General features: G+C 43.1%; 1 protein-coding gene across 1 annotated transcript in view; it reads left to right on the forward strand.

Moving 5' to 3' along the window:
- The first annotated feature begins 20537 nt into the window (after window positions 1-20537).
- Window positions 20538-27446, forward strand: part of CCDC60 (coiled-coil domain containing 60) — a 128332-nt gene continuing 121423 nt past the window's right edge. Inside the window, exon 1 of the mRNA XM_033097133.1 lies at window positions 20538-21065. Within this exon, the coding sequence (XP_032953024.1) occupies window positions 20976-21065 (90 nt within the window). The 5' untranslated portion in view covers window positions 20538-20975. The remainder of the gene's footprint in view (window positions 21066-27446) is intronic.

Raw genomic sequence — 27446 nt, forward strand, 5'->3', positions numbered from 1 at the left:
ACTGGTGGGTACCCCATAGCTTTTGTTCTGAGTGCCTTCTGCAACAAGGTTGTCCAACAGAAATATAACCCTAGTTATACATGCAATTTAAAATTTTCTAGGAGTCACTTCAGAAAAAAAAAGAGGTGAAATCAATTTCAGTAATTTATTTCACTTAATATATAAAAAAATTGTCTTTCAACGTGCAATTAATATGAAAATTGTTGAGATGTTTTGACATCTTTTTTTTTTTTTTAGTGCTGTTAGTGAAATCCAGTGTGTGATTTACACTTAAAGTCTGTCCCAATTGGGACCAGCCACATTTCAAGTGCTCAATGGCCATATGTAGCTATGGCTACCACACAGAAAATCTAGTTCTAGCTGATCTTTCAGATTCGTCTCTAACCAGCCAACGGGAGGAAGAAATTGGACCTCGGGGAAATTCCTTTCCAGAGAGTTTGGTATGAGCAGGGTCCTGAAGGTGCATGTGGCCCAGGATGTCATCGTCATTCTCACCCGTCTCATTCCTCTTAGGCTCAGTCTAGGAAAAAATTCTGTGACAACACTAAAAGCTTCCAGATTCTGAGCAGTAGAACGTGTTCCCTCCAATGTCCTTCTCCTATATCATTGCCGTTCCCCTCTTCAACTCAATGACATAAGAATTATCATTATGCCCACTTTGCAGGTGGGAAAACAGAGGCCTAGAAGGAACTTCTTATAATAAATAAAGAGATCCTCTTGGTTCTGTTTCTTTGAATAATACAGAGGGCCATTGGGGCAACATCCTTTCCCTGATGATGGGGCTGGTTTTCCCTGAAGGGACTGGACATTCCCACGGACAGACACCCTGGAACAAGGTCTGAGGATGCAGAGAGGCAGGCCTCAGGCTGGGCAGTATGTGGATGTGAGCTCCAAGGCAGGCAATGTCCCCAGCATGGCAGGTGCTGACAGGGTGGAGGGAGCGCTGTACGTGTTGGGTCCGTGGGCTCTGTGCAGTTAGAAGTGACACTTTACGTCGGCTTCCCTTCTACCATCCTGGAACATTCAGTCAAGTCAGCACGAAAGTTGCAGCTTGTTCTCTGCTGCCACCATGGGCGCCGTGGTCTGTGCTGTGCTTGAGGGCAGGTGCACAGGGCAGAGCAGCAGCTGGAGCAGAAGGATGGGAGCTGAAGCAGAGAGAGAGCAGCGCCTCGTGGGGAATGGGAAGCAGTGGTCCAGAGAACCATGGCTGGCTGAAGTGACAAGCAAGATGAATGTGTGAAACATGCATGTGTTCCCCACTGGGGGAAACCTGGCTTTACAAAGGAAAATGAAAAGAGAGAGAGAAAAAACAAAACAAAAAAACAGAAAGCAAGGAAGAAAGGGAAAGGGGGAGGGAGAGAAGCTTCTAGATATTGAGTGGGATGGGAGTTTGAACATCACAATTAAGGCCTTAAAAGGAAGAGTGGCATCACAGGCTGGTAAAATCTGCGGCCTACTGGTGAATGAATGAATAAATGAATGAATGAATGAATGAATGAGTGAGTGATGGACTGTGTGCCCAGATGCTGGGCTGAGCCCTTTCACGGCTCATTTAATTTACTCTTCACAACAGCACTGAGGCCAGTATGATTATCTCACTTTATGGATGAGGATATTGAGGCTCGGAGAGGTTAAATAAATTACTCAATGTCACACAGCTAGGAACTAATACAGTGAGAATTGAAGCAGACTCTGCTTCTTAACTGCTATTCTCAAGCTTCTTAAGAGGTGTTCTTCAGAACACCATACCCAGAAGTCTCTGTTAAAAAACGGGGGAGCGGGAGGAGGAGGAAGGTGGGAAGTTTAGTGAAATAAAATAGGAAAATGCAGTATGTTATCACACACTTGGAAAATCTTGTCGTGCAGCAGGAGGCGGTAAGAGGCTGTTATATTTGGCTGCAGAACAAACCAGCCTGTGATGGTTATCTGTATGTGCCAACTTGGCTAGGCCACGGCACCCCGATATTTGGTCAAACTCTAGTCTGCATATTACTGTGAAGGTATTTTTCAGATGAGATTGACACTTAAATCAGTAGAGTCTGAGTGAAGCAAATCAGCTTCCAGGGTGTGGGTGGGCCTCTTCCAATCAGCTGGAGGCCTTAAGAGAAAAAAGGCTGATGTCCCTGAGAAAGAGGGAATTCTGCCTGTGGATGGCCTTCAGACTCGAGCTGCATCAACTCTTTCCTGGGTCTCCAGTCTCCAGTCTGTCAGCCCACCCTGCAGATTTTTAACTTTCCAGCCTCCACAATCACGTGACCCAATTCCTATATATCTTATTGGTTCTGCTTCTCTGGAGGACCCAAACTAATATGCAGACTAAAATTAGCTGTGTGACTTTAGACAGGTCTCTGAACCTCTCTGGGCCTCAATATCCCCATTTATGCAACCCAGATATCCTCAGGGATCCTCTTTCCTTTAAGGTCTAGACAAGATTGATAGAGATACCCTTTGTACAATTGTAGAAAATGTGGGGCCCTCCCCAAGATTTCTGCAAATTCCCAAGTGGGGCTTTCCTTTTGTTCTTAGTTCTATTTAGGGATCATCTTGCTGTGCCACTAATGGGATTGGCAGATGAGGAATTCAGCTCTTTCCTCAACCTCCAACAAGCTAACTGCTCAAATGAGGGATTTCTGTGAACAGGCCATGTATATTGTGTTTGCTGCCCACCATGGATTCTCCCTATGTAAACCCAATATTCTGGAAAACACCTCTCAGCCACCTCAAACAAAGTGAATGTGGGTGTGACACCAATTCTGGTTCCAAAGGTGAGCACGTGATCCAGTTCTGGCCAATCAGAGCATTCCATCCCTTTGGCCACAATGACTAGTTCAAAGATGGTCATATGAACCTAGTCAATCAAATGAGAATTCACCCCGGGTCCTTTAGTTTTAAATTAATTATTGTTTTTTCATCCTGGATCCAATACTGGATATCAATACATGAGAATGAAAAAAGAAGAAGAAGAAGAGGAAGAGGAGGAAGAGGAGGAGGAAGGAGGAGGAAGGAGTGAGGAGGGAGGAGGAGGAGAAGGAGAAGGAGAAGAAGAAGAAAAGCGATATAAAGACACCAAGTGTCTGGGAAACACTCAGTGGTGGGCAGTTGATCACAGCTCACCCTACAGCCTCTCTTGGGCAGCTTTCAGAGATCTGCGCCTGAAGTGAGTGGTGGCTGGCTGTGGTGTTCTTGGAGCATTTTGCGAAGTGGCCACAGGCTAGGCACTGGCGCAGGAGCTGAGTCTGCATTAACTTTGTAAAACACACTGGCCACACCCTGTGACTCCCCGGGACGCTGCCCCACCTAGCTAGCATGGTGTTGACTGGAGCACTCTCAGCTCCTGGGCAGCTGGCCCTGCCCTACAAGCTGCTGGAGACTTACACAGCAATAGTTGGTCTGCAGTAGCCTGGAAAGCTTTCAGTGTAGAGCGGTCAGCCCCAGATCACACTGCAGCCTTTCTGGGGTGCCTCCCAGAGTCCTGCATGCCCGAGGCGAAAGACAGCTGGCCAGTGTTCTCAGGGCATTTTGTAGAGTAGCTACAGTCTCAGTACTGGTGCAAGAACTGAATCTACATTAATTTTGTGAAAACACTAGTCACGCCCCATGAATCCTTAAGACCCGCCCCACCCAACTCCATAGCATCACTGGGGGGACTGTCAACACCAGGTCAAGCAGCCCAGCCTATGAGACTCTTTTAGCTACTGAGCCTTATGGGCAGCTGGCAGGTAGCAAAAGGCCTATGGGGATCTGGGCCTTTTGTTAAGTTGCCCCAGGCCCAATACTGGTGGCAGCTGACTTCGGTTCACAGAGAGGCCACCCCCATATGCCTCCAGGTCTAACACAGGCAGCAATTAATTGCCAAAGCTTTGTAGCTCCTACCAGGTAGCCCTGGGCCAGTCACAGGCAATGCTGAAATTGGCCTGCACGGGAGGCCCTCCCAAGAGGCACAAGAAACAACACACCCAGAGGCCAGCCTCAGACCACACCACAGCACTACCCGATTTGCCCCACAAGTGGCGCACCCAAAAAGGGGTGGTCTCAACAGGCACAAAAGCCCACTTGGGCGAATCCCCCTCTGAGGGGTCAGTCCGCACACAGCAGCTCATGTGCTGTTGGTATAGCCAGTCCTCACAGCAAGTCAGCCTGAGAGTCAATCCCACCCACTGATGTGTCAAAATCAATTAAGTCTCAACTACACCAGGAGAATACATGCAACACACACAAGCAGCATTCCTGGAACACATACACTGGTGATCAGAGAGACTGTGCCACTGGACCATAGAGGATACCTAGGTACATAAAGCCACCCAGCAAGGACTGGGAGACATAGGAGATCTACCTAATACATAGCAACAAACACAGAGAGGAAGCCAGAATGAGGAAACAAAGAAACATGTCCCTAATAAAAGAACAAGAGAAAACTCCAGAAGAAGAACTAAATGAAATGGAGGCAGCTAACTCACCAGAGACAGAGTTTAAAACACTGATTATAACAATGCTTAAGGAACTTAGTGACACCTTCAACAAAGAGACAGTAAGCATAAAGGACATAGAAACCATAAAAAAGAACCAGTCAGAAACAAAAAATACAAGAACAGAAATGAAGAATACACCAGAAGGAATCAATAGCAGATTAGATGAAGCAGAGGATCAAATGAGAGATTTAGAAGATAAGGTAGCAGAAACCACCCCAATGGGAACAACAAAAATAAAAAAGAATTTAAAAAAACAAAAGCAAAAATGAAGATAGGCTAAGGGACCTCTGGGACAACATTAAGCATAACAACATTCGCATCGTAAGAATACCAGAAGTAGAAGAGAGGGAGCAAGGGATCAAGACCCCATTTGAAGAAATAATGACTGAAAACTTCCCTATCCTGTTGGAGGAAATAGACACACAAGTCCAGGAAGTACAGAGAATCCCAAACAAGATAAACTCAAACAGGCCCACACCAAGACAAATTACATAATTAAAATGGCAAAGGTTAAAGACAAAGAGAGAATCCTAAAAGCAGCAAGAGAATGACAACTAGTTACTTACAAGGGAGCTGCCATAAGACTATCAGCTGATTTCTCAACAGAAACTTTGCATGCCATAAAGGATTGGCAGGAAATACTCAAAGTGATGGAAAGCAAGGGCCTAAAACTAAGACTACTCTACCCAGCAAGGTTACCATTTAAAATTGAAGGAGAGAGAAAGAGCTTCCCAGGCAAGAAAAAGCTAAAGAAATTAATTACCACCAAGCCCATATTACAAAAAATGTTAAAGGCACTTCTTTAAGAAGAAGAAGGGGGAAACAAACAAACATCAAAATATGAATAATAAAATGACAATAACTATGCACCTGTCAATAATCACTTTAAATGTACATGAATTAAATGCTCCAATCAAAAGACAGGATAGCTGAAATGATAAGAAAACAAGATCCGTGCACATGTTATCTATAAGAGACCCACCTCAGATCGAAAGACACACATAAACTGAAAGTAAAGAGATGAGAAAAGAAATTTCACACAAATAAAAATTTTTAAAAAGCTGGTGTAGCAATACTTATAGAGACAAAATAGACTTTAAAACAATGACTAAAATAAGAGAGAAAGAAGGACATTACATAATGATAAAGGGATTAATCCAACATGAGGACATTAACACCAGTAAACATCTATGCACACAGCATAGGAGCACCTAAATATATAAAACAAATATTGACTGACATAAAGAGCTTGACAGTAACACAATCATAGTAGGGGACTTGAACACCACATTGACACCAATGGACAGATCGTCCAGACAGAAAATCAAAAAAGAAACAATGGCCATAAATGACACAACAAATTAATGTGATACACCACATAAACAATACGAAAAACAAAAATCATATGATCATATCAATTAATGCAGAAAAAGCATTTGATAAAATCCATTTATGATAAGAACTCTCATCAAAGTGGGAAAAGAAGTAACATATCTCAACATCATAAACACCATATATGATAAACCACAGCTAACATCATACTCAGCAGGGAAAAGCTAAAAGCATTCCCCTAAGATCAGGAACAAGATAAGATGTCCACTTTCACATTTTTATTCAACATTGTGCTGGAAGTCCTACCCACAGCTATCAGAAAGAAAAAGAAATAACAGGCATCCAAATTGGAAAGGAAGAAATAAAACTGTCATTATTTGCAGATGGCATGATATTATATAGAGAGAACCCCCAAAATCCCACCAAAAAACTATTAGAACTGATAAATGAATTTAGTAAAGTAGCAGGATACAAAATTAATATTCAGAAATTGGTTGCCTTTTTGTACACCAATACTGAATTATCAGAAAGAGGAATTAAGAAAACAATCCCATTTACAATTGCATCAAAAAAATAAAATACCTAGGAATAAATTTAACCAAGGAAGACCTACACTCAGAAAATTATAGGACATTGAAGACAGAAAGGAAAGAAGATACAAATAAATGAAAGCATATACCATGCTCATGGATAGGAAGAGGTAATTTAGTTAAAATGTCCATACCCTCCAAAGCAATCTATAGATTCAATGCAATCCCTATCAGAATACCAATGGCATGTTTCACAGAACTAGAATAAATAATCCTAAAATTTATATGGAACCATAAAAGACCCCAAATAGCCATGGCAATCTTAAGAAAGAATAACAAAGCTGGAAGTATCACGCTACCTGATATCAAACTATACTACAAGGTCATAGCAATCAAAACAGCAAGGTACTGGTATAAAAACAGACACATAGATCAATGGAACAGAATAGAGAGGCAAGAAATAAATCCATGTCTATATGGTCATTTAATCTATGACAAAGGAGGCAAGAATATACACTGGGGTAAAGACAGTCTATTCAATAAATGGCGCTGGGAAAACTGGACAGATACATGTAAAAAAAATGAAACTGGACTATCTTCTTACTCCATATACAAGAATAAATTCAAAATGGAATAAAGATTTAAATGTGAGACCCAAAACCATAAAACTCCTAGAAGAAAATGTAAGCGGTAAACTCTCAGACATTACCCTTAATAATATTTTTATGATATATCTCCTCAGACACGGGAAACAAAAGAAAAAATAAATAAGTAGAATTATATCAAACTAAAAAGTTTTTGCACAGAAAAGGAAACCATCAACAAAACAAAAAGACATCCTACTAAATGGGAGAAGATATTCGGCAATGATACATCTGATAAGGGGTTAATATCCAAAATATATAAAAAACTCATACAGCTCAACACCTAATAAACAAACAATGCAATTTGTTTCAGGGCAGAGGACCTGAATAGACATTTCTCCGAAGAGGTCATACAGATGGTCGATAGACATATGAAAAGATGCTCAGTGGCACTAATCATCAGAGAAATGCAAATTAAAACCACAATGAAATATCATCTCACACCTGTCAGAATGGCCACTACCAATAAATCAACCAACAACAAGTGTTGGTGAGGATGTACAGAAAAGGAAACCCTTGTGCACTGTTGGTGGGATTGAAAATTGGTGCAGCCAATATGGAAAACAGTATGGAGGTCCCTCAAAAAATTAAAAATAAAGCTGTTAGGGTGGTGCAAAAGGAATTGTGTCTTTTGGTTATTTTTAACCTTTTAAACCGCAATTACTTTTGCACCAACCTAATACCTTATGACCCAGCAATTCCACTCCTGGGTATTTATCCAAAGAAATCCGAAACACTAATTCGAAAAGATATATGTACCCCTATGTTTACTTGCAGCACTATTCACAATAGCCAAGATACGGAAGCAACCAAAATACCCATCAATAGATGACTGGATAAAGAAATTATGGTGTATATATACAATGGAATATTACTCTGCCATAATAAAGAATGAAATATCACCATTTGTGACAACATAGATGGACCTAGAGGGTATTGTGCGAAGTGAAATAGGTCAGGCAGAGAAAAACAAATACCATATTGTCTCACTTATATGTGGAATCTAAAGAACAAAATTAATGAACAAACAAAATAGAAACAGACCCACAGACACAGAGAACAAACTGATGGTTACTAGATGGGAGGAGAGTTGGGGGCTGGGTGAGAAAGGGGAAAGGATTAAGAAGTACAAAGTGGTAGTTACAAAACAGTCATGAGGATGTAAAGTACAGTATGGGGAATATAGTCAATAGTATTGTAAATACTATGTACAGTGTCCGATGGGTAGTAGACTTATTGGGTAGATCACTTCACAAATTACGTAAATGTCTAACCACTATGCTGTATACCTGAAATTAACATAAAATAATATTGAATGCCAACTATAATTTAAAAAATGGTCACAGGGATGTGTAGTGCAGGACGGGGAATATAGTCTATAGTGTTCTAATAACTATGTTGAGTGGGTAGTAAACTTCTCAGGGTTATCACTTTGTGAGTTATGTAAATGTCTGAGCACTATGTTCTGTACGCCTAAAACTAATAAAATATGTATGTACATAAATGAAAATATATAAATATAGATAAATGCAAATATATATAAATGCCCAAACTTATATATATATAGTACATATATAAATGCCTAAAACTAATAAAATATATATAAATGCAAATATGTAAGTATATATATAAATGCAAATAATTTCTAATAGAAAAGATAACCCCAAAGATTGCAAAGATTTATGTCACTGGACTTGAACATGTTTGTTTCCCTATCATTGGCTATAAATACCTAGCCTTTCAAAACCTCTTTGGTTTTACAACTTACTGGTTCTCTCACTAAACAATAGATTTAATAAAACTTTTGACACATGTTCATTAACAGAAAAAAGAAAAGAAAAGAAAAAAGACACCAAGTGTCAATGACATTATTTAAGGCCACGGACCCAGCCATGCCTGGTGCATTTAATTTCACAAGCAAATAAACACTCCAAGCTTATTTTTTTCTTAATCCAATTTGAGTTTTATTTCTGTCACTTGCTCCTGAAAGCAATCTAATATTAAACCTGACTGAAAACTTGTAAGAGTAGATGGATTTACAGCACAGCAATGCAAAAAATATCATTTCAATATGAGATGTTCTTGTTTCTAGAAGTTCTTTATTTTGTTCACTCAGGTTCTGCCCCCCTCTGGCACATTGCTCAATGTACTCTATTCCAAATACCTGTTTATTCTTTGTGTAGAAGGGTTCAGCGACTGCCACCGCAGCACGCTATGGCCCCACAAGCATATAACGGTATTCCTCCAAAGAGAATTTCTTTCCTGAGGGGAATTTAGGACCAACTATGGAGAAAATAAAATTTTCACTCCTCTGCATATAAGATGAAGAAGCTGGACAAGACGTCCTCTGTGGTTCCTATAACTTTAAAACTCTGGAGTTCAAAATACAATAAAACCATTAAAATTGTGGCCTAGGAGAATGTTTTTCAAAATGCAAGTCACAACCCATTAGTGGTCCTGGAAATCAATTTACTGAGTCATAACCAGCATTTTTTAAAAAATGAAAGAGAATAAAACAGAAAATAACAGAGTACATAATACATAATAGAGGTGAGTAGTGGTTCATGAAACTTTTATTTCAATTATAAATATAGAGGTACTGTACACGCACTGTACTGGATCATAGTTTAAAATGGATTTCTCACTGTGGTACCAAAAGTGTGAAAGCTGACAGTGTAAATCAGTATCCACTGACAGGGAAAGATGTCAATAATTTTTGTCAAAGAAAATAACAAAAGGGATAAGATATAAATGTAGATGTATCTGGAAAAAATATGGAATTGTGTATATCAAATGCTAAATTATTATCCCTGGGTGGAAAGATTATGGTGTTTTTCATTTTCATGTGTATACTTTTTATGTTATCTAATTTTTAAAAATAGACATGTTACTTCCACAGTCAAAAATTTCTTCAAGCTTATTTTTATTTGGAGAGGTGAGTACTTCTAAAAACTCTCTTAAAAAATATCCAAAAGAAATACATCCAAATATTAACAAATGCTATTGTTTTTGGTTAACTCGTGTTTTATAATTTCCCCACAACAAACAAGTGTTACCATAAAAATAAGAGGGGAAAGTCTCGTTTTAATTTCATGCTTCTTCAGTGGGAGAAAGAAGTTTGCAAACAAAACTGGGGAAATCAGAAAACACACTAAGGGGTAGGGCCGAGTGAGGGCTTGAGGTGGGAAGCTATGCAAACCCTGTGAATGGATTTTCCACATCAGTGAGTTCCTTTTCTTCTTTTAGTTACTGTCTGGTGAAGGTATATGTTAGAATGCAGCCATTATATATTCCAAATGTCATACTCCTCAACACCTGTTTGAAAGAGCATATTTTATTGAGAAAGAAGTGTCACTGAAGCTAAGAGAAAGAAAAGACAGTTTCTACCAAAGTGGCAGGAGTTGGGTGACTGCAAGACAAGAAACAGTTGTGTATTTCTGAGGTTGTCCTTGAACAGGATGGAGACAGCAGCAGAGGACAAAACCAAAGAGAGGAGGCAGACAGAGTCTCTTCAAGGAAGCTATTGTCAGAAAATTGAAAAATTGGGCCACACCAGCCAGGTTGTCTAAACAACGACGCCTGAAAGAAGGCAAGAGTGGGAAAATGGCCTTCCAAATGGTTAGCTGAATTGTGAGTTCAAAATTATAAGTTATATAAAGAAATTATAGGGGGAACATGATGGGGTGTGTAGGAGAAAAAGGAGGGAGAGACAGAGGAAACAATAGTGGTAAACTAAATTCTTAGCTGTCACTTTTCAGAAGAGGGGGAAATGCAGCATGGGGAAGAGACGCATTTGGGGTCAGATAAACACAAATATATGGACATTTCTATCTTGCCTTGGTAATCATCAGTCTAGGTAATAATCATCTAGAATGCTCAGCCTTCTGGGGAAAAAACTGTTGTGCCCAAGCTTTGTGCCCTGAATAGGAAGCCATTTGTTCTTCCCTCTTCTTTTCAGAAGATACCGCTTTTCTCTTTGCTTCTGTGTGTGAAACGGGGAACGGAACTGACATTGACTTTTATTTGGGTATTTTTAAAGTAGTGCATGAGTATAGGTTGGGGGAAAAAAATGCAAACAGTACAAAAGACTATCCGGGATAAAGTAGGTTACACGTTATGCTAGACATCTTCCGCTTGTCCATCCTCTCCACCGTCCACTTTCTACTTGTATGGCACCAAGAGGCTCTCATGCCCTCCCGCTGCTAGGTAGGTTGAGCCAATGGGAGGCGCTGGCAGGAGATAAGAGGAAAGGAGCAGGGTGTGTTTAGGGCATCCTTCCTGCAAGGTGGCCTCCCACTGGCTGTATCCCTCAACTACAAATCATTGCTCCTCTCAAGGAGACCTTCATGATGGGATCTCTGTCCTTTAAGGGCCGGTCACCACTCCCTCCCATTGTCCCACAGAAATGGTCACAGCTTCACTAACTCTAGCCCTCAGTTGCTGCACTTTTTCCTCTGGTCCACTATACCCACACCTGTGAAAATGGCCCCTTTGTAAATAAATGCTCCTTGTATCACCTTAATTTGAGTCTGTCATCTGTGTCCTGCTGGGCCCTGCCTCACACACCCTCCATTTCTAATTCCTTCCCTCCATGCTACTGTTTCCACATTTCAAGGTGACAACTGGTACAATTTCCTTCTAAGGTCTTTCTCTCTCTCCTCACTTTCTTTCCTCTCTCTTCTCTCTCACTCTCCTTTGGCTCTCTCCTCTCTCTCCCTCTCTTCCCTTTCTCTCTAATAAAAAGTTAGCATGTGATCTATTACTTAGTTCTCATCTCTTTTGTTTTGTAAACCTAATATATCTTGAAGACTGTGCTGGATGTTTTCTATTCACACAACTTCTGCCCAGCCCATTTCCCACCCTTTCCCACCAGTCTCTGTGCTTCTGGAGGCGGCGGCCTGTACGGACTGCATCAATGGGCTCCCTTGCCCTGTTACCTCTAGTTGAGCCACCCTCATGGAAGGCCCACTGTACATTGGAGGTACTGGCAATAGAAAAGAAGGCGAGAGGAAAGTGAGCTCTGGGTATTTATCTCTTCTGCTGCCGCCATGCCAGGTTGCTATGGTTGGTTGCTTTCCTCTTTAGGAGGCTACAGCTCTGCTGTCGGACAGTCCTTTTCTACAGGGTCTTCTCATTCTGCTCTCTGCTCCCTCCCCTGGTCCCTTCAGGTCCAGAGTAGGTAACACCTCCGCACTGTCGCCAGCCTTGAAGTACTACACAGTCCCCTGCTAGGTTCCACTAACTCCGCCTACACCTTTGTAAATAACCCCGTCATCAAACCCTCCTCAATTCTCTCCCTTCGACTGTCACCTTGTTCTTCCTAGGACCCTGACGGATGTCTCACAGGAGTACTTTGGAATTACCTCATTCTTTTTTTAACAACTGAGAATGTAACATAAATGATTTTACCAATTACCTATTAATCAATAATTTGAGTTGAAATTCAGACTTATTTACAACCTACTATGTGTCTGGCAGATATTTTGTATAAAACATCTCATTTGGTCCTCATATCCACCCTGTGGGATAAGTATGGCCGTTGCATACCTTTCTGAGAAGAGGAAACTGGGGTTTACAGAGGAGATGATAAGATTCAAGGTTACATATGTAGTACCTATAGACACTGAATTTGAACCTAGGTCTGACTCCAAAGCCCATAGCATACTGGATTGTGGTGTGAATCTTAAGGTCTGCCCTCAATAACAAACGTTGAAAACTTGTTTTATTTTTGTGGTTGTGACGTATTTTTAAATAAACTTATTGAGGTATAACATACACACAGAAAAACACACAAAGCATAATGCACAGCATTTAATGTTCACAAAGTGAGCACGCTCATAGAATCACCACCCTGACCAAGACGTAGAATATTACCAACAGCACAGAACCTCCCAGGTCCCCCTCCCAGTTACCATCCCTCCCTCTTCTCCAAAGATAACCTCTATTCTCTTTTCTTTTTGGTCTAATGCCATGTTATACCTACCTATAGAGTACTCAACTTCAGCTATTGCACTATACAGTTATGGACTTTCTGGCCAAGGTGGAATAACAGGAATGGAATGCACCCTTCTGCCTGAAAACACACACGCACACAAATCAGACAACATATATGAAACAAGAGTTTTGAGACATTAGATATGAAACAATGGAAGACAGTAATCTCTGAGAGACAGTTAACAAACAAACTAGGTGAGTCCTGAGATTGCCTCAGTTTACTGAGGGTGAGAGTTTCCAGACTGCAGCATGGGGAATGCGAATGGCAGTCACTGCATGGAGGAAAAAAACCTGGGAGCTCAGGGAGGCCAATGCATCAGAATTCATAGGGGAAGAGGCCTGGGAGAGAGCTGCAAAGAAAAAGAACTCAGGAGACCTGCAGAAGGTTCCCCTGGAGTCTGCAGCTGAGTACTGACCGGTACTCGCATGTGAGGAAACTAACGGAGGCTATGAAAGAGCCATCCACAAACACTCGAGGGGGCAATATCCCGAACTCACACGGGGCCAGGAATAGTGCCTGCTCCCACTAGCTAGACTGAAAAAGCTTACACTACATGGGGGCATCAACTCGAGGACTCAGAAACATTTTCCTCAGTATAAGGGCAAGGTTAGCCCTAGATTAAATCTGTCTCATAAGCCTTAAGCTAGTCTTGAAAGGATCAAACTCAACTATGTTCCAGCACAAAGTTCATGAACATTGATAGGAATACAAAAATACCCAGCCCCCAACAAGGCAACATTCACAATGTCTAACATCCAATCAAAAATCATCAGGCATTTAAAAAGTAGGAAAATGGGACCCATAATCATATGAAAATCAATCAACTGAAACTGACTCAGATATGACATCAAAACAAATATTAAGGGGAAGATTGAACATGTTACATAGGGGCATGAAATAGTAAAAAACAACCTAAATTGAATCTCTAGAGATAAAACCTACAACATCTGAAAAATACACTGGATGGGATTAATGAACACTGAAGAGGGAAAGATTAATGAACTTAATGACACAGTAATATTTATTTTCTTGAACACATTAATCCCAGTTATTTTAAAGTTAGTGTCTGATAACTTTTATATCTGGATAACCTTTGGGTTTGCTTCTATTGTTCCTTGTTTCTCTTGATCTTTTGTTATCTGGCCTGTCTCCTAGCTATAGGCAATTTTTTATTAATTGCCAGACAATGTGTATGAAAATATATATAGAGAGAGATTTTGAGGCTCTGAATAATATCATCACCCTTCAGAGAGGAAGACTTTTGATTTCTGGCAGTTAGAGGAGGGAAGATCACCTTAATATTATAGTCAGAGATTGAGTTGATTTATAGCTGGCCTTTTAGTCTTTGCAAAAGATGGTCCATTTCCTGTTTACCATCATAGGGGATAGCCAGCCCATCAGTGGATCCCACCCACAAGAAAAAAGGGAGGGAGGGAAGGACGGAGGAAGGAAACTTTCAGGAGGACAAAGAACTTGGGAGCTAATAATGATAGTTGAAGTGTATTTTGTATGCATTACATGTTATGTTTGTCACCTAGCATATGTGTTAACATGTTTTTTTCTAATGTATGTCATTTAAACCCCTACTGGCCCTATAAGTTTGGTGATTTGATTTTTATTCTTCATCATGAGAAAACTGAAGCTTATATAAGTTAAGAAACTTGCCTACGGTCACATGGCTAACATACAAGATTACAAATCAGGATTTAAATTCAGTTCTGTTTGGCTTAAACACTAGGCTTCCCCTGCTACCCCATCCTATACTGCCTCTCAGGTGAATTCATCTCAAGTCCAGCTCCCATGATCCTACAGTCAGACGGCCTCCTTCTTGTGTGGGAGTATACTTTTAAACCCCAAGTAGAATTTGGGGAGACTGCAGGAAATAACTCTTCAGGTAGAATAGAATTATAGTAGGCAACTCTTTCCAATGCAGGTGACAAAACCTCAATTTCAAAATCTCCAAAATCAACTTTAGGAAGACAGTAATACCAACTACAGCCACAGTACAATGTTGTTCATGGACTCACATAAGTAGACATTTTCGGATGGTGCTAGCCTCGAGCCCACCTGAATCCAGCCACATAGACAGATTTCATCAGAAGTCAATCTCTCTCTTCAACCTGTTTCTGTCTGAGTTGGCCTGATTTTCCTGTGGCACAAAGAATGTCCTGGAACAGAGCCCAGTTCACATCCTTCTAGCTCCAAGACCTGAAAGGAAGTCCCCTTTCCTTGAAATGATTCTGACTGGCCCAATTTGGTTGACATCGTTATCTCTGGTCCACTCATTTTGGCCGGGGGATCTGGGGTTCTCTGTTGACCAGGTGTGGTGATAAACTTACTCCGGTGACCCCCACAAAAATCCCATGATCCGAGGAGGCTAGGACTTGTTCCCCAAATGGAAGTGTGGATTCTGGGCAGAAAAAAGCAGCAAACGTCCACTACATGAGGTCTTGGCGATGTGTCCTGGTACTAGGGCCCCACAACGAAGGGTGGATGGTCAGCTAAAGAGAATCTCAGGTCTCTGCAACCAACAAAATGCCACCCCCCCCCCAATGAAACTACCTGATTGTAGATCCAGGATGAAAATAGACTGGTTCCTGTTTAATACCAAGTAGCTAGTTGCACAAACTGTTGGACAGCCAGGAAATCAGAACTCCATTTTTGCAAGCACTGATTGAAAAACCATGTTAAAAAATGCATCGATAGACATGGGAGGCTGTTTATATCTTGTTATGTGAAAAAGCAGCTCACAAACAGGATGCATGGCAGGGATTCTTATCCCTACTTGTGTCTTAGATTCACCTGGGAACTTTATTTTTATTTAACTGACTATTCACTGATGCCTCATGTTTAATTTTAAGTCGCTGACTCTGCAGAGCTGTGTGGCAGTCTTCTATTAGCCCAGTCAGGGGGGAGAAGGAAACAAAGCTGGAGCAAGATGGGTGCTGTATTTGTTTCCTGGGGCTCCTGTAACAAATGATCACCAACTAGGGGGGTTAAAACGACACAAATGTCGACACAAATGCCCTTGCCATTCTGGAGCCAGAAGTCCAAAATCTCAGCACTGACAGGACAGGTTCTCTCTAAAGACTCCAGGGGAAGACCTTTCCTTGCCTCTCTCAGCGTCTGGCTGTTGCTGGCAATCCGGGCGTTTCTCAGCACATAGATGCCTCACGCCCATCCCTGCCTCTGTGTCATTGGCTTTCTCCTTATGTGTCTTCTCTCCTTACGTCCAAATTTCACTCTTACAAGGACAGAAGTCATGAGGTCAGGACCCACCCTAATGCAGTCTGACTTCATTGAACTTGATTATATCTGCACAGACTCTTCTCCCAAATAAGGTCACATTCACAGGCTGTGGGGTTCAGACCTGAGCATATCTTTTGGGAGGGACACAATTCTACCCGTACAGGTAGGAAATCGGCTAGAGTGTGTACTGAACAGGAAACTGTGAGCTACTTTGAAATCCGTGGGAAAACCTGGCAGGGAAGTATTTTCCTACCTGACATGGCGGTTTGAGATGTCTTCTGTGGATGTTCATGCAAAGGCACCCCCCAAAGGCTAGAAGTGAAAGTCTTCTGGGTGACTTGGAAATCCCACTTGTCTTGGCAGAGTTTGCAGAGATAACCCCAGGTCGTTCTGCTGAACTGAACATACACACACACACACACACACACACACACACCCCTTTCCGTGAAAGACCATCAAGACAGTGTGACAGAGTGCTGAAATAAATCACTGAATTTGGAATCATAAAACCTGGGCTCCCAGGCAACCTCCACCACTAACCCAGTACTAAATCCCAAGGGCTTCGCTTTCCACCTTGGAACATGGGATTAATGATTCCATGACGCCCACCTGCCTCGCTGCCCGGCATGCTGTGAGGGGAAGCCGTACAGATGGAGAGCATTACCCATGCAGGTAGCTTGGACCACATCCTAGATTTCCAGTGGGGGAAATTCACAAAGAAGAATCCCGGAGGCCGTATTCCTCCACTACGGGGCCTGGTGCACCAACGTAAGGAGAGAAAGAGGAGAGGGAGGTTGACATTATATTTTCTGCTCTTTGTTTACAAAGATCCAAATTCACCTCCCCCTCTTGGGGTGTGGTTTGGAGGATGGGATAGGAACGGGATGTGGGGCTCAAGGGACAGAGTAGCAAGCTGGAATTCTTCCTTAATCTGATGAAGTACAGGAATCCATGGATGTGATCCAAATATACATTATACAGTGTTATTTCACCTGGGAAGCAATTCATCAACAGACTGCCAGCTACCAAGTGTCAGGGGAGCTCCGAGTTTTATTCTTGCCCCAGGCCCCATAATTTGTAAACCCAGTGCTGACATTTCAGTAAAAATACCCAGAAGGAATTCTTTGGGTACTAGATGCAACACAGAAAAGTATTCTAAAGATACTCAAAAAAAATGATGAGTTTTCCAATAGGTTTTTCATGCCGAATTATATATATTAATGACTGAAATGCGAGTGGTTAGCAGATTTTGAGATTTTACTTTGGCTACCCCAGTTCATGTCGGGCATGTACCAAAATTTTTCTTCTATTTCAAATACCTTCAGATACCTTTCTTTTTGGCACATTGGGAGGAGATAATGCCTGTCACTTCATGTCTTTCCATTTATATTTTGCATAAATCAATGAGGAATTAAGAATGAAACAATCACTCCATATCTTAGTTGACAAATATTTCGCTGTTGGGGGCATGTGCTTGCCTATCTGAAAACATGTTGGCCTTTCCGTGTTTAAGGAATGTGGAGAATACCAAGAAACTCCTTGAGATATTCGTGAGAGCAATGGTAAGATGGTGATGATGGGGCAACGTGACCGACGAAGGTAGCTGGTCCACGGAAGATGAGGGAAGGAGAAACGTCAGGGTCTGACTCAGGTCTGACCTCCTGGGTTATCTCAGCCAACGCTGACCCAGGTTGGGTTCCCCAGAAGCAGACCCCAGAACAAGGGTTTGGATAGAAGTGGTTTATTTGGGAAACCATGCAGAACCAGAAGAGGAGTGGGGAAGCGAAACAGGAAAAGGAAAGAAGCCAATGCTGGGTCATCGGGGAGCAGGCAAGGGGGTTGTCCCAACTCGGTCCTGAAGGGGATCTCTGGGGAATACAGAACCTGTCCTACCTGAGGGCTGCGGAGGTGAGAAATCTATCCACAAACTTCCGTTCGTCATGACTTGATGTCTAGTCTTGTGGCTTTTAACTTCTTGCACATCCAGGCTGCTCAGCTCAGAGACAGAAAACATTCCTATAGCCCTGTGGTTCCCAAAGTGTGCACTGAGGTGCCCCATGATGCCACAGAAAGTTCACAGGAGAAGATAGGGATATTTTGAAGTTTTGAGGGAAACATAGTTGACATCTATCCAACACTGTGTGTGCTATTAGCTTGAGGTTGCTCAGTGTTTACGGGTTGATTTGTGTCCCCTCAAAATTCATATGTTGAAGTCTTAACCCCCAGTACCTCAGAATGTGGCCTTATTTGAACCCCTCCCATGCTGGGGAGCTCATTCTCTCCCTATTTCCATACCCCTTCATGCACAGAAAAGGGAAATAGCGAGCCTTGAGCCCTTGTTGGGTACCAGGCTCTATACAATCATCATTTCTCTGAATCCTTCCAACTATATAAGGTGGGCATAACCATCACTGTTTATAGACGTGATGAAATTGAGGCTCGATGGGTGAAGTGACTTGACCAAGGTCTCATTACCCGTAAATGGCAGAGGCAGCATTTGAACACAGGTCCTTTCCATTCCAGAGCCCTTTCTACTTCCAGTTCTCACATGACTCGAACAGGTGGGTATTAATAACAAAAGAAATAAGCATGAACATTTGTTGAGCACGACCTTTTTGTGCAGCGTTGTGCTTCCCATGGATTAGCCATTTGGTTTTTCTCATCGTCTTATGAGATTCTCGTGGAGGCTGCTCAGTGGCCAAATCAGTCTGTCTTCAGAGCTCACACTTTTTAAAACAATGCTGTGTGGTGGATTTCCTCATATTGAGCCCAAACCCTCTTCCTAGTCTTTGGGCTCATACAGAACTAGTTGTTGAGTCCTTCGCCAAGACCGTCCCTCACTGCCGTGTGAGGACAGCCGGTTGTTCCGCTCAGGGCTAACCATTTCCCATTCCGTTCTGTTTTCTTATCCTCTCTCGTCCCCAGCACCATCTTCTGAACACGATGTAATTTCTCTGCATCCTCTCCAAGTGCTTGCTCATTGCCAGTGTTGCCCACAAAGGAAGCGGGGGACCAAAACTTCCTGTGAAAGGGAAGGTCAGACTCAGTCTTCAGACAACGGGCAAGAAAATAATGACTTCCAAGCGTCAGCAACTGGAGCTGTGTGGCTAGGCATTCTGTATTCTGTGCGGGGTCATCTAGCATCAGACACCTTCTAAAGAGAAGGCGGGGGCTCATTGTGTGGCCATGATGACATCATACTCCTCTGCAGTTCAAGGTTTAGAGATGAAACATGAGTCGGGTTGATCCAGTGTGAAATAATGCCAAGGAGAAAGCATGCAAATCAGAGCACGTGCAGTCAATCTTCTGCAAGCTGGCAACCGACCCCACAGCGTTATTGAAAGAATTAAATAAATTAATACATTTAAAGTGCTTAGTAGAGCACCTGGCACAGAGCAAGAGATCAATAAATATTAGTTGATATTAATACCTGCTGTAAAATGAACATTGCACTGTAAAAGTGACTAATTCTTCCTGGGGGTGGGGTGTCAGGAAAAAATGATAGTTGCCTCTTAACCAGGACTCCTCATGTGCTCAGTCTTTGCATACATTATCTGTTTTAATCCTGGGGTAAAGTTGTTTTCCTCATTTTAAAGATACGGAAGCCAAGGCTCAGCAAAGTTAGGCACCTTATCCTAAGCCGTGCGGCAAAGTGGTTAAGAGCTTGGGATTTAGAAATCAAACAGGTCTGGCTTTGAATCCCAGCTCAGGCACTTTCTGTGTGACCTTAAGCATGTTATTCAATTTCTCTGTGCCTCAGTTTCCTAGTCTGTAAAACAGAGTCATAAAATATCTTCCTTAAAGACTTTTTGTGAGGATTGAGTTAATATATGTAAAACAGAGCAGTGTCTAGCACATTCTAAGCAGTCAGTAAATGTCATACACATATGTACATAAACACGTGTGGGGGGAGGGTGGGTGTGTGGAGGAGGGCTTTGAAGGATGAGTAGGAGTTTGTCAGGTAGAAAAAGAGAAATAGACATCTCGGGTTAAGATAAATGCGGGGCTAAAGGGACACATGAGCTACCCAACCCAAGACACAAAACATCACTAGTGGTTAGTGGCAGGACAGAGCAGAGTTTGGAAATAAGGAGTCACTTGTTGTTAGGCAGAGAGAAAGGGTCGGGGTCCTCAGGTCTGAGAGAAGAAACCAGAGTTTGCAGAATGTGGCTCCCTGGTCGGTAGCCTGCTCCTGCCATTATCCCAAGAGCCTGCGGGAGTTCACAACTCCGCCCCCTTCAAAGGCAGCCAATGAGGAAGCCGTCTACAGCGTCTCGTTGCCAGGCAACCGAGTTGGTCCAGCCTCGCAGTTTGCAGCTGCTTTCTCTTGCAGTGGGAACCTGAGCCGCTTGTTGGGACTGCCTTAAAATGGGCATCTGGGGGCCCCACCATGGGTCCCCCTCAGACTTCTTCAGTGGAGTTTTATTTTTTTAGTTCATATTTTATTTTTGTTTATGGGAGAGACAGATACTCCTTTTCAAAGAGAGGGAAAGCTCACAAAAGTTGGTAACTTTCTAAAAAGTAATTCCAGGCTTTTCCTTATCGACCCTGTCTGGACTTCCTTATCCTGTTGATTGGACCCGGATGACTTGCTTTCCATTACTGCTGGGTCAGAAACGGTTTGGAGTCTGTGTAATTGACACTTGGAAATAAGAGTGAAATTGCTGGAGACCCTCACAACAGTGGCAGCTGAGGTAGAAGCTTCTGGAAAAACTCTTCCCTTGGGGGCACAGGCGAAGCCTGAAGGATTTCCAAGATGACCAAGGTATCAGCCACCAAGAAGATGCAGAGTTCCCGCATCTCGGGGGCCCTCTGGCCCTTTTTGGCTTCAGAACTTCCGTCACAGGTAAGTCTCCCCACTCTGATGGAACCAGTCATGTTTTCATGACCAAGTAAAATAGGAATTAGCCTCCAGACCAATAAGGGACGGGAGGAAAGAGGAGAATCATAGTGTAATTAAATTGTTGAGACACATCCCTGTTACTATCAATGGTTGGTTTCTCGTCAAGAATGAAAACAGCAGCCAGAACGGTGAGCTGGGCCATCCTATTAGCCAGTAATTCCAAAATGATGGGATAAATCGGCAGTGACACTGTAGAACATCAGAAAAAAATGAAGATGAATTGTAGGTTTGCCGTTGCAGAAATTATTTTCAGAGATCCGCTGGGCTCGAGGCTCAGGCACGTCCTCGGTCTTACGGAGAGGCTGCAGAGCGCCCAACTTGGTTTGGAAGCCTGATTTTGCCACTCACCAGCTATTGACGTTAGACAAGTGGCTGAGCCTCCCTGAGCCTTTATTGCCTCGTGTCTGAGAAATGAGAACAGGAACATCAACTAGGAAGAGATAGTGTGAGGACTAAGTGAAGTAAGATATGGAAATTGTTTAGCATGATGCTAACACTTGATAATGTGTACGTGTGACATGAAATACTGTTGGCGATTCGAAAGACAAAGAACAATCATCACTATGCATTTAATGACTAGAGTCAAGTGTTTCTGTTTCTGAATGATTGTAACTGAGTAGGCCAGTTATGTCTTTGTTAAGTGTGTCTGTATTGTTATATCCATTTTTCACCCGTGATTGGCCAGAGTAGGTGAACAGTGAGAGAGAGGGTCAAAGGTCACACCGGATCACCTAGAGTCCTGTCCTAGAATGGGGAGCTGGGGGGAAGTCAGTGCACAAAAGGGAGCTTAAAACTCAGCTGTGCTTACGTGGGAGTCCAAAGTGTTCCAGAGCTATTTTCTAAGGGTTAACACGTCGTTATTCACCCCTCGTCACTCAGCCCTCTTAGTGAGCTCATTCTGCAAGATGCAATTGTCATATGTCTTCTTTCATCTCAAAATGCTACACAGAAGTGGGTTCCATCCAGTGCAGCCCTCTCTGGGACTGAAACCCCCCGGCATAGCAGTGGGGGGAAGAGAACATGGGAAAGAATGAGGAGCAAAGGTGGCTGTTTCAGAAGCAGAGGTGAGGGTGACCGCATGGGCAATGGACCCAAAGAGCCTGGACTTGAACCCTGGACCTGCTGCTTAGCAGCGTTGTGACGTTGGGCAAGTTGCAGAACTTCTCTGCTCAGCGTTGCCATCTGTAAAATGGGGCTATCATAGTGCCCCCTCGTGGCTTTGCTTTGAGTATTAAATGGTATGCCTGAAGCTCCTAGAACAGCTCCTGGCTCACAGCAAGCACTCTCTAGATTTTAGCTATATTGTGCTTTGATTCATTTAGCAAACATTTATTGAACCTTTGTTTTGTGCTCCACACATGCTCTTGTAACTGATGAGACTTGCCTTTAAAAATTTCGCAATCTATAGTGTGCGTGTTTGGGATGGGGAATGAAAGAGATAAGACAAGATAATTATAATGCAGGGTGATTAGTGATATGCTGAGGAAGTATCAGTGGGTGTTGTGGGAACTCAGACTCGTGTGTGTGTGTGTGTGTGTGTGTGTGTGTGTGTGTCAGAGAGAGAGAGAGAGAGAGAGAGAGAGAGAGATTGAGATGGAGATTTGAGGGAAGAAGCCAAGTACCCAAGCAAATGTAATCGTTTTCCACCTTGCGATAGAGAGGTGAAGAAAGTAGAGGAAGATACAGAGATACAGAGGGTGGAATGATATCTCTTTCTTGGGAGGAGAGTAGGTGAGACTCAGGGAGGTCAGAAGGGGAGAAGGCATCCAGAAAACTGTTGGATGAACTCAGACCTCAGACACGAAAGACTCATTTATATCCTGCTGCGCCCCACTTTCTGGGAAATGATGAAGACCTCAGGGTGTCCCTGGTTTACCTCTGAAGGATCACACCTTTCACATTTCAATTTTTTGAGCTACCATAAAGCACTGATTAACCTAAACCAGGCTAACTCAAAAGTGACAAGCCATAAGAAAATGTGTCAAGATTACGATCGATTTCTGGTGTAAATCAAACCAAGAAGGATTGCAGTGGTGGTGATAACAATGATGATAGTTAACATATATTGAGTATTTACCACGTGCCACATTCTGAGCAAAAGTTTACGTGTGATATTCCAGAATCTTCTACAATACTTCAAGGTGTGAACTGTTACCTCCTGAGACAGATGGCAACACTGAGGTTCAGTGAGGACAGGTCCCTTACCCAAGAACACCCGGCCAACAAAGAATAGAGCAGGGATTTGAACTCGGATCCGTCTGGCTCCAGGATCCAAGCCTTTTCATGGCCTCGCCATGCCACCCAAGCAGTGACAGTGGTTAGCATGCATCGGGGAGATACACAGAAGGCGTTAGGCACAGTCACTGGCTTCAGATAGTTTTTGTTTATTTTGAGGGGGGTGACATACAAAAAGAGAGTAACAAATGCCAGGCAGCCAGGTAACTGTCCAGTGAGAATTGTTCTGGGGAATGATCGGGCTCCGTGGACGATGAAGGTGAGGCCACACGGGGCTGCATGGTGATGCCTGACTACTACTGAGTCCACCATGCACTAGTGTCCTAGGTGACACTTGGGAAAACCCCTCAAAGGGGTCCTGAAGTCCAATGAAACGAGCTACTTTCCTTCTCACAGAGATGGAGGTTGTGACATTATAACTAATGTTACTATGACACTCTGCCTTGTACAACATCTTCATGTAGCTTTTTTCAACAGAAGGAATATGAATAATATATGCAAATCCTCTGCTTGAATGTCTTCTCTTGAGGAAACCTTCTGTGGGGCTCTGGCTCCCTAATCAGTTAGAGAATTCCTTCTCCCTTTGCTTCCCAAGGAAGCAAAAGAGGAGTCTAATGGGATTAGCCACGGGGGAAGGAGGGAACAGGACATGTATAGATAGCACGGACCCACATTTTCTTCCTTGTGGAAAAGCCAAAAAAAAAAAAGAGGGACACTTAGAACACCTCCTCCATACTCTAGAATGGAAATGCAGAAATGGGATTTGGCAAAAACTATAAAGGTGTGGAATTCTTTATACAAGCTGTGTCTCTTGGTGCCTGAACTTTCTATCTCACTGTCATTGAAAAACCAGACAGAAAGCTGCTTCCCTAATTTGTGCAGATCCTAAAACATCCAGGAATGACGCTGGGTGCTCGGCTCATACCCTCACTAGCTTAGTGATTAGAAGAGCAGATTCTTAGCAAACTCCATGGGTACAAATCCCAACTCTGCCACATGACTAGATTGTGTGGCCTTGAGGAAATCAGTGCCTCTCCCTGCCTCAGTTTCCTCATCTGTGAAACAGGCACACCGTATTTTATCTAATCTAAGACATCTTTCATTTCAAGATGCATCATAATTTCCTTGTGCCGCAAAGAAAGAAAACTGTACTGATTACACTATAACCTGTTTCAATGATAAAATGTGCCCCAGTTTCAGAGCTATTAAAATGTGGAAAGATGTGCATCTTAGAACAGATGAAATACAGCTAAAAATACTCCTCTCTCATAGGGCTGTTGTGGGGATTTGATGAGTTGATATGGGAAAAGCTCTTAGAGCCTGGCATAGAGAAAATACTATGAAATGCGAGCCATGATGACATTTTGTTTAATCCTTTTATCGACCCTATGATAGAGGTGTTGTTATTAACCCCTTTTGCACCAGGGTAGACTGAGCCTGGAGGAGCCCCACTGGCTGGTTCTCCGTTGAGAGGGGAGTTGGCAGGTTCGGGGAGGAGGGGACAAATTAGGCAGAATTCCAGGTATGGACATGACCTTGGCCTGAGCATGTCTGACCCCTACCTTTGTGGTGAAAATGGAGATACTCAGAGAAAGTCTCGGAAGTCCAGCCCACTGTCCACGCAGCTAGCTGCCCGGACTCAGAAACGGGGAACCAACAGATTTCAGAAAGATTTCCCCCAAGAGATACTTTGACTCCCAGCACAGTATGTTTCCCCTGTGCACATGAAATGATTTTCCTCCTTGTCCAGATACAAGAAATTGTGGCCCAAAAAGGTACGTACAGGTGACTCATTGCTCTTTGTTCAAAGTGGGCTGGATGTTGGGTGATTTTTCTGGCCTCTCATCACTGAGACCACGCCCCCTGCACTGAATCACTGATTACCCTAAAAAAAAATAATAATAATAAAAAATAATAATAATAAAAGATCTAACCACCACATGAAACCCAGTTCTGAAGAATCCCGGCCAGGGGCAGCCTTCATTTTTATATCACCCACGACTTAGGCCAGGAAGATTATCAGTGAGTCCTTCTCTTTCTTCTGGCTCCATTGTGACGGCATGAGACAACTGCAGAATTCACCGTGTTGTTTTGTTTTGTTTTTTTCTTTATGCCCTACTGCTTTGGACTGGTAATGCTTGCCTAGGCAAATCTTCCTGTGTCTAATTGCAGGCCCACTGGCTCCCCACCGTGATAAATCAGGATGCAGGCAAAGCATATGTTCTTTACCTCCTGATACAGAAGGAACAATAGGCACTATCTTTACATTGGACAGAAGGAAGTGAGCTCTTTGTCTCAACTGTGAACAGGCAGATGCTGCACAAAGGGGAGGAGAAGGTGGGGAGGGCGACGGTAGAAGAAACACATCAGAGTCTACCTGAGGTGAGGTAACCTTAGTGACTCGGTAGGGGCTCTGCCTTTGAAGTCAGGCAAAGGTGAGTGCAACTCTCCTACCTGACACGCTCTAATCTGAGGTTCTGTGAAATGGGTTGACTAGGATGAGGGTCTATCCATAGATGTTCTAGAAAGAGGAAATAAAATAATGCACGCAAAATCACTGAGGACAGCCCTCGGTACACAGCTCGCCCGCCGTAGGGGATGACAGAGGTTATTATTATTACTCATGCTGCTCTCTCTTCTCCGATGATGTGAGTGCCACGTCGCCGTTTTGAACACATGGTCGGCCGAGAGAGGAAGTCTGGAGGACTCTGAGTATTACCTGTGAAGTCACAGAATGGGGTCCATCATGAGCAAGGCCATCTCCCAACCTAAGGGGCAGAGGGAAGAGGCAGGTCTAGGGAAGAATCCTTAGAACTGGTGTGAGAATGGGTTTCCATGAAGGATGAGGTGGGTGCCTTGCAGGAGAGGGTCATCCTGGTGGCAGAAATGCTTGACCCCGTTAGAATCCTTAGTGACAGAAGAGGGGGAGCCCCCGAGCATGATTTCCGTCCCTTATGTTGAACTCTTAGCCCAGTCCCATTACTCAGTTGCAATCTCACGAGAACCAGAGGGAAGTGAGAAGAAAAGAAGACCGTGTGTTATCAGTTAGGATCGTATTTAGCTGCAAGGAAGAGAAAAATGAAAAAGCAGGGACATAAACACAATGAATTTGTTTTTCTCATCTAAGAAGTCTAGGCGTTGGTGCAGGAGCTCACGAATGTCAGGACTGACAGGTCCTTTCCCCTCACGATCCCAGAATGGCTGTCTCAGCTCTAGGCGTCACCGTCACGTTCCAACAGAAAGGAGAGAGGGAGAGCTAGGTTTGCCGCCTTTAGGAGGCCAAGAAAGGCTTTCCTGGCACCTCCCCAGCATTCTTTTCTCTTATGTCTCATTTGCCAGAATAGCGTCACCTGACTTTTCTAACTGCAAGAATGGCTGGGGAAGTGTGTCTCTGACATGAGTGTGGAAAGCAGTGGCAAGGGGAACAAGTGAAGGTGTTGGAAATGAGTATTGGACTGACTGAACAGCCGTGACTGGCACAAAAGATTTCACAAAAACTCAGACACTGGCACTCCCAAGCAACACGCTGATGGAGAGTAACCTGAAAAAGAGAGAAATCCCTTACCCTACACAACAACTGCTTGGGAATGTCAAGGGCACTTATCCATAGTGGTACTTTAAAAAAACAGCACAGTATCCATGGGAGGGGGCAGGCGGGGGCGGCAAGGGAAGAGTAGAGGCTCCCGATGAGAACATTCATTCATTCAACTATTATGTATTGAGCTCCAAGAATGTGCCACGCATGATTTTAGGTGTTGGGGATACAGAAAGGAAAAAAGACAATCACATGGAACACCCTTCTGGAAACTCTCGAAAAATATATACTTACAGGGAATAACCTGAAAATAGAGCTGAGACAGTGGGATGTGTGCCATCTTTACTCCTGTGACCCCCATCTGTTTCCACAGTTTGTACGCGGCGGTGGGGGGCGGGGGGGTCGGTCTACCCGGAGTTTAGACAAGCATTTGCACAACTGTGGAACGAGACCTGTTCTAGCCCCCCTTTCAGCATTCCCACAGCCTCCAAAGACTCAGCCGTCAGCTGTTAAATTTAAAAGCTGCAGAATCCATGCGGGGTTCGGTGGCAAGT

This window comes from Rhinolophus ferrumequinum, chromosome 25 (genome assembly GCF_004115265.2).
Source record: "Rhinolophus ferrumequinum isolate MPI-CBG mRhiFer1 chromosome 25, mRhiFer1_v1.p, whole genome shotgun sequence".
NCBI classification, from domain to species: Eukaryota; Metazoa; Chordata; class Mammalia; order Chiroptera; family Rhinolophidae; genus Rhinolophus; species Rhinolophus ferrumequinum.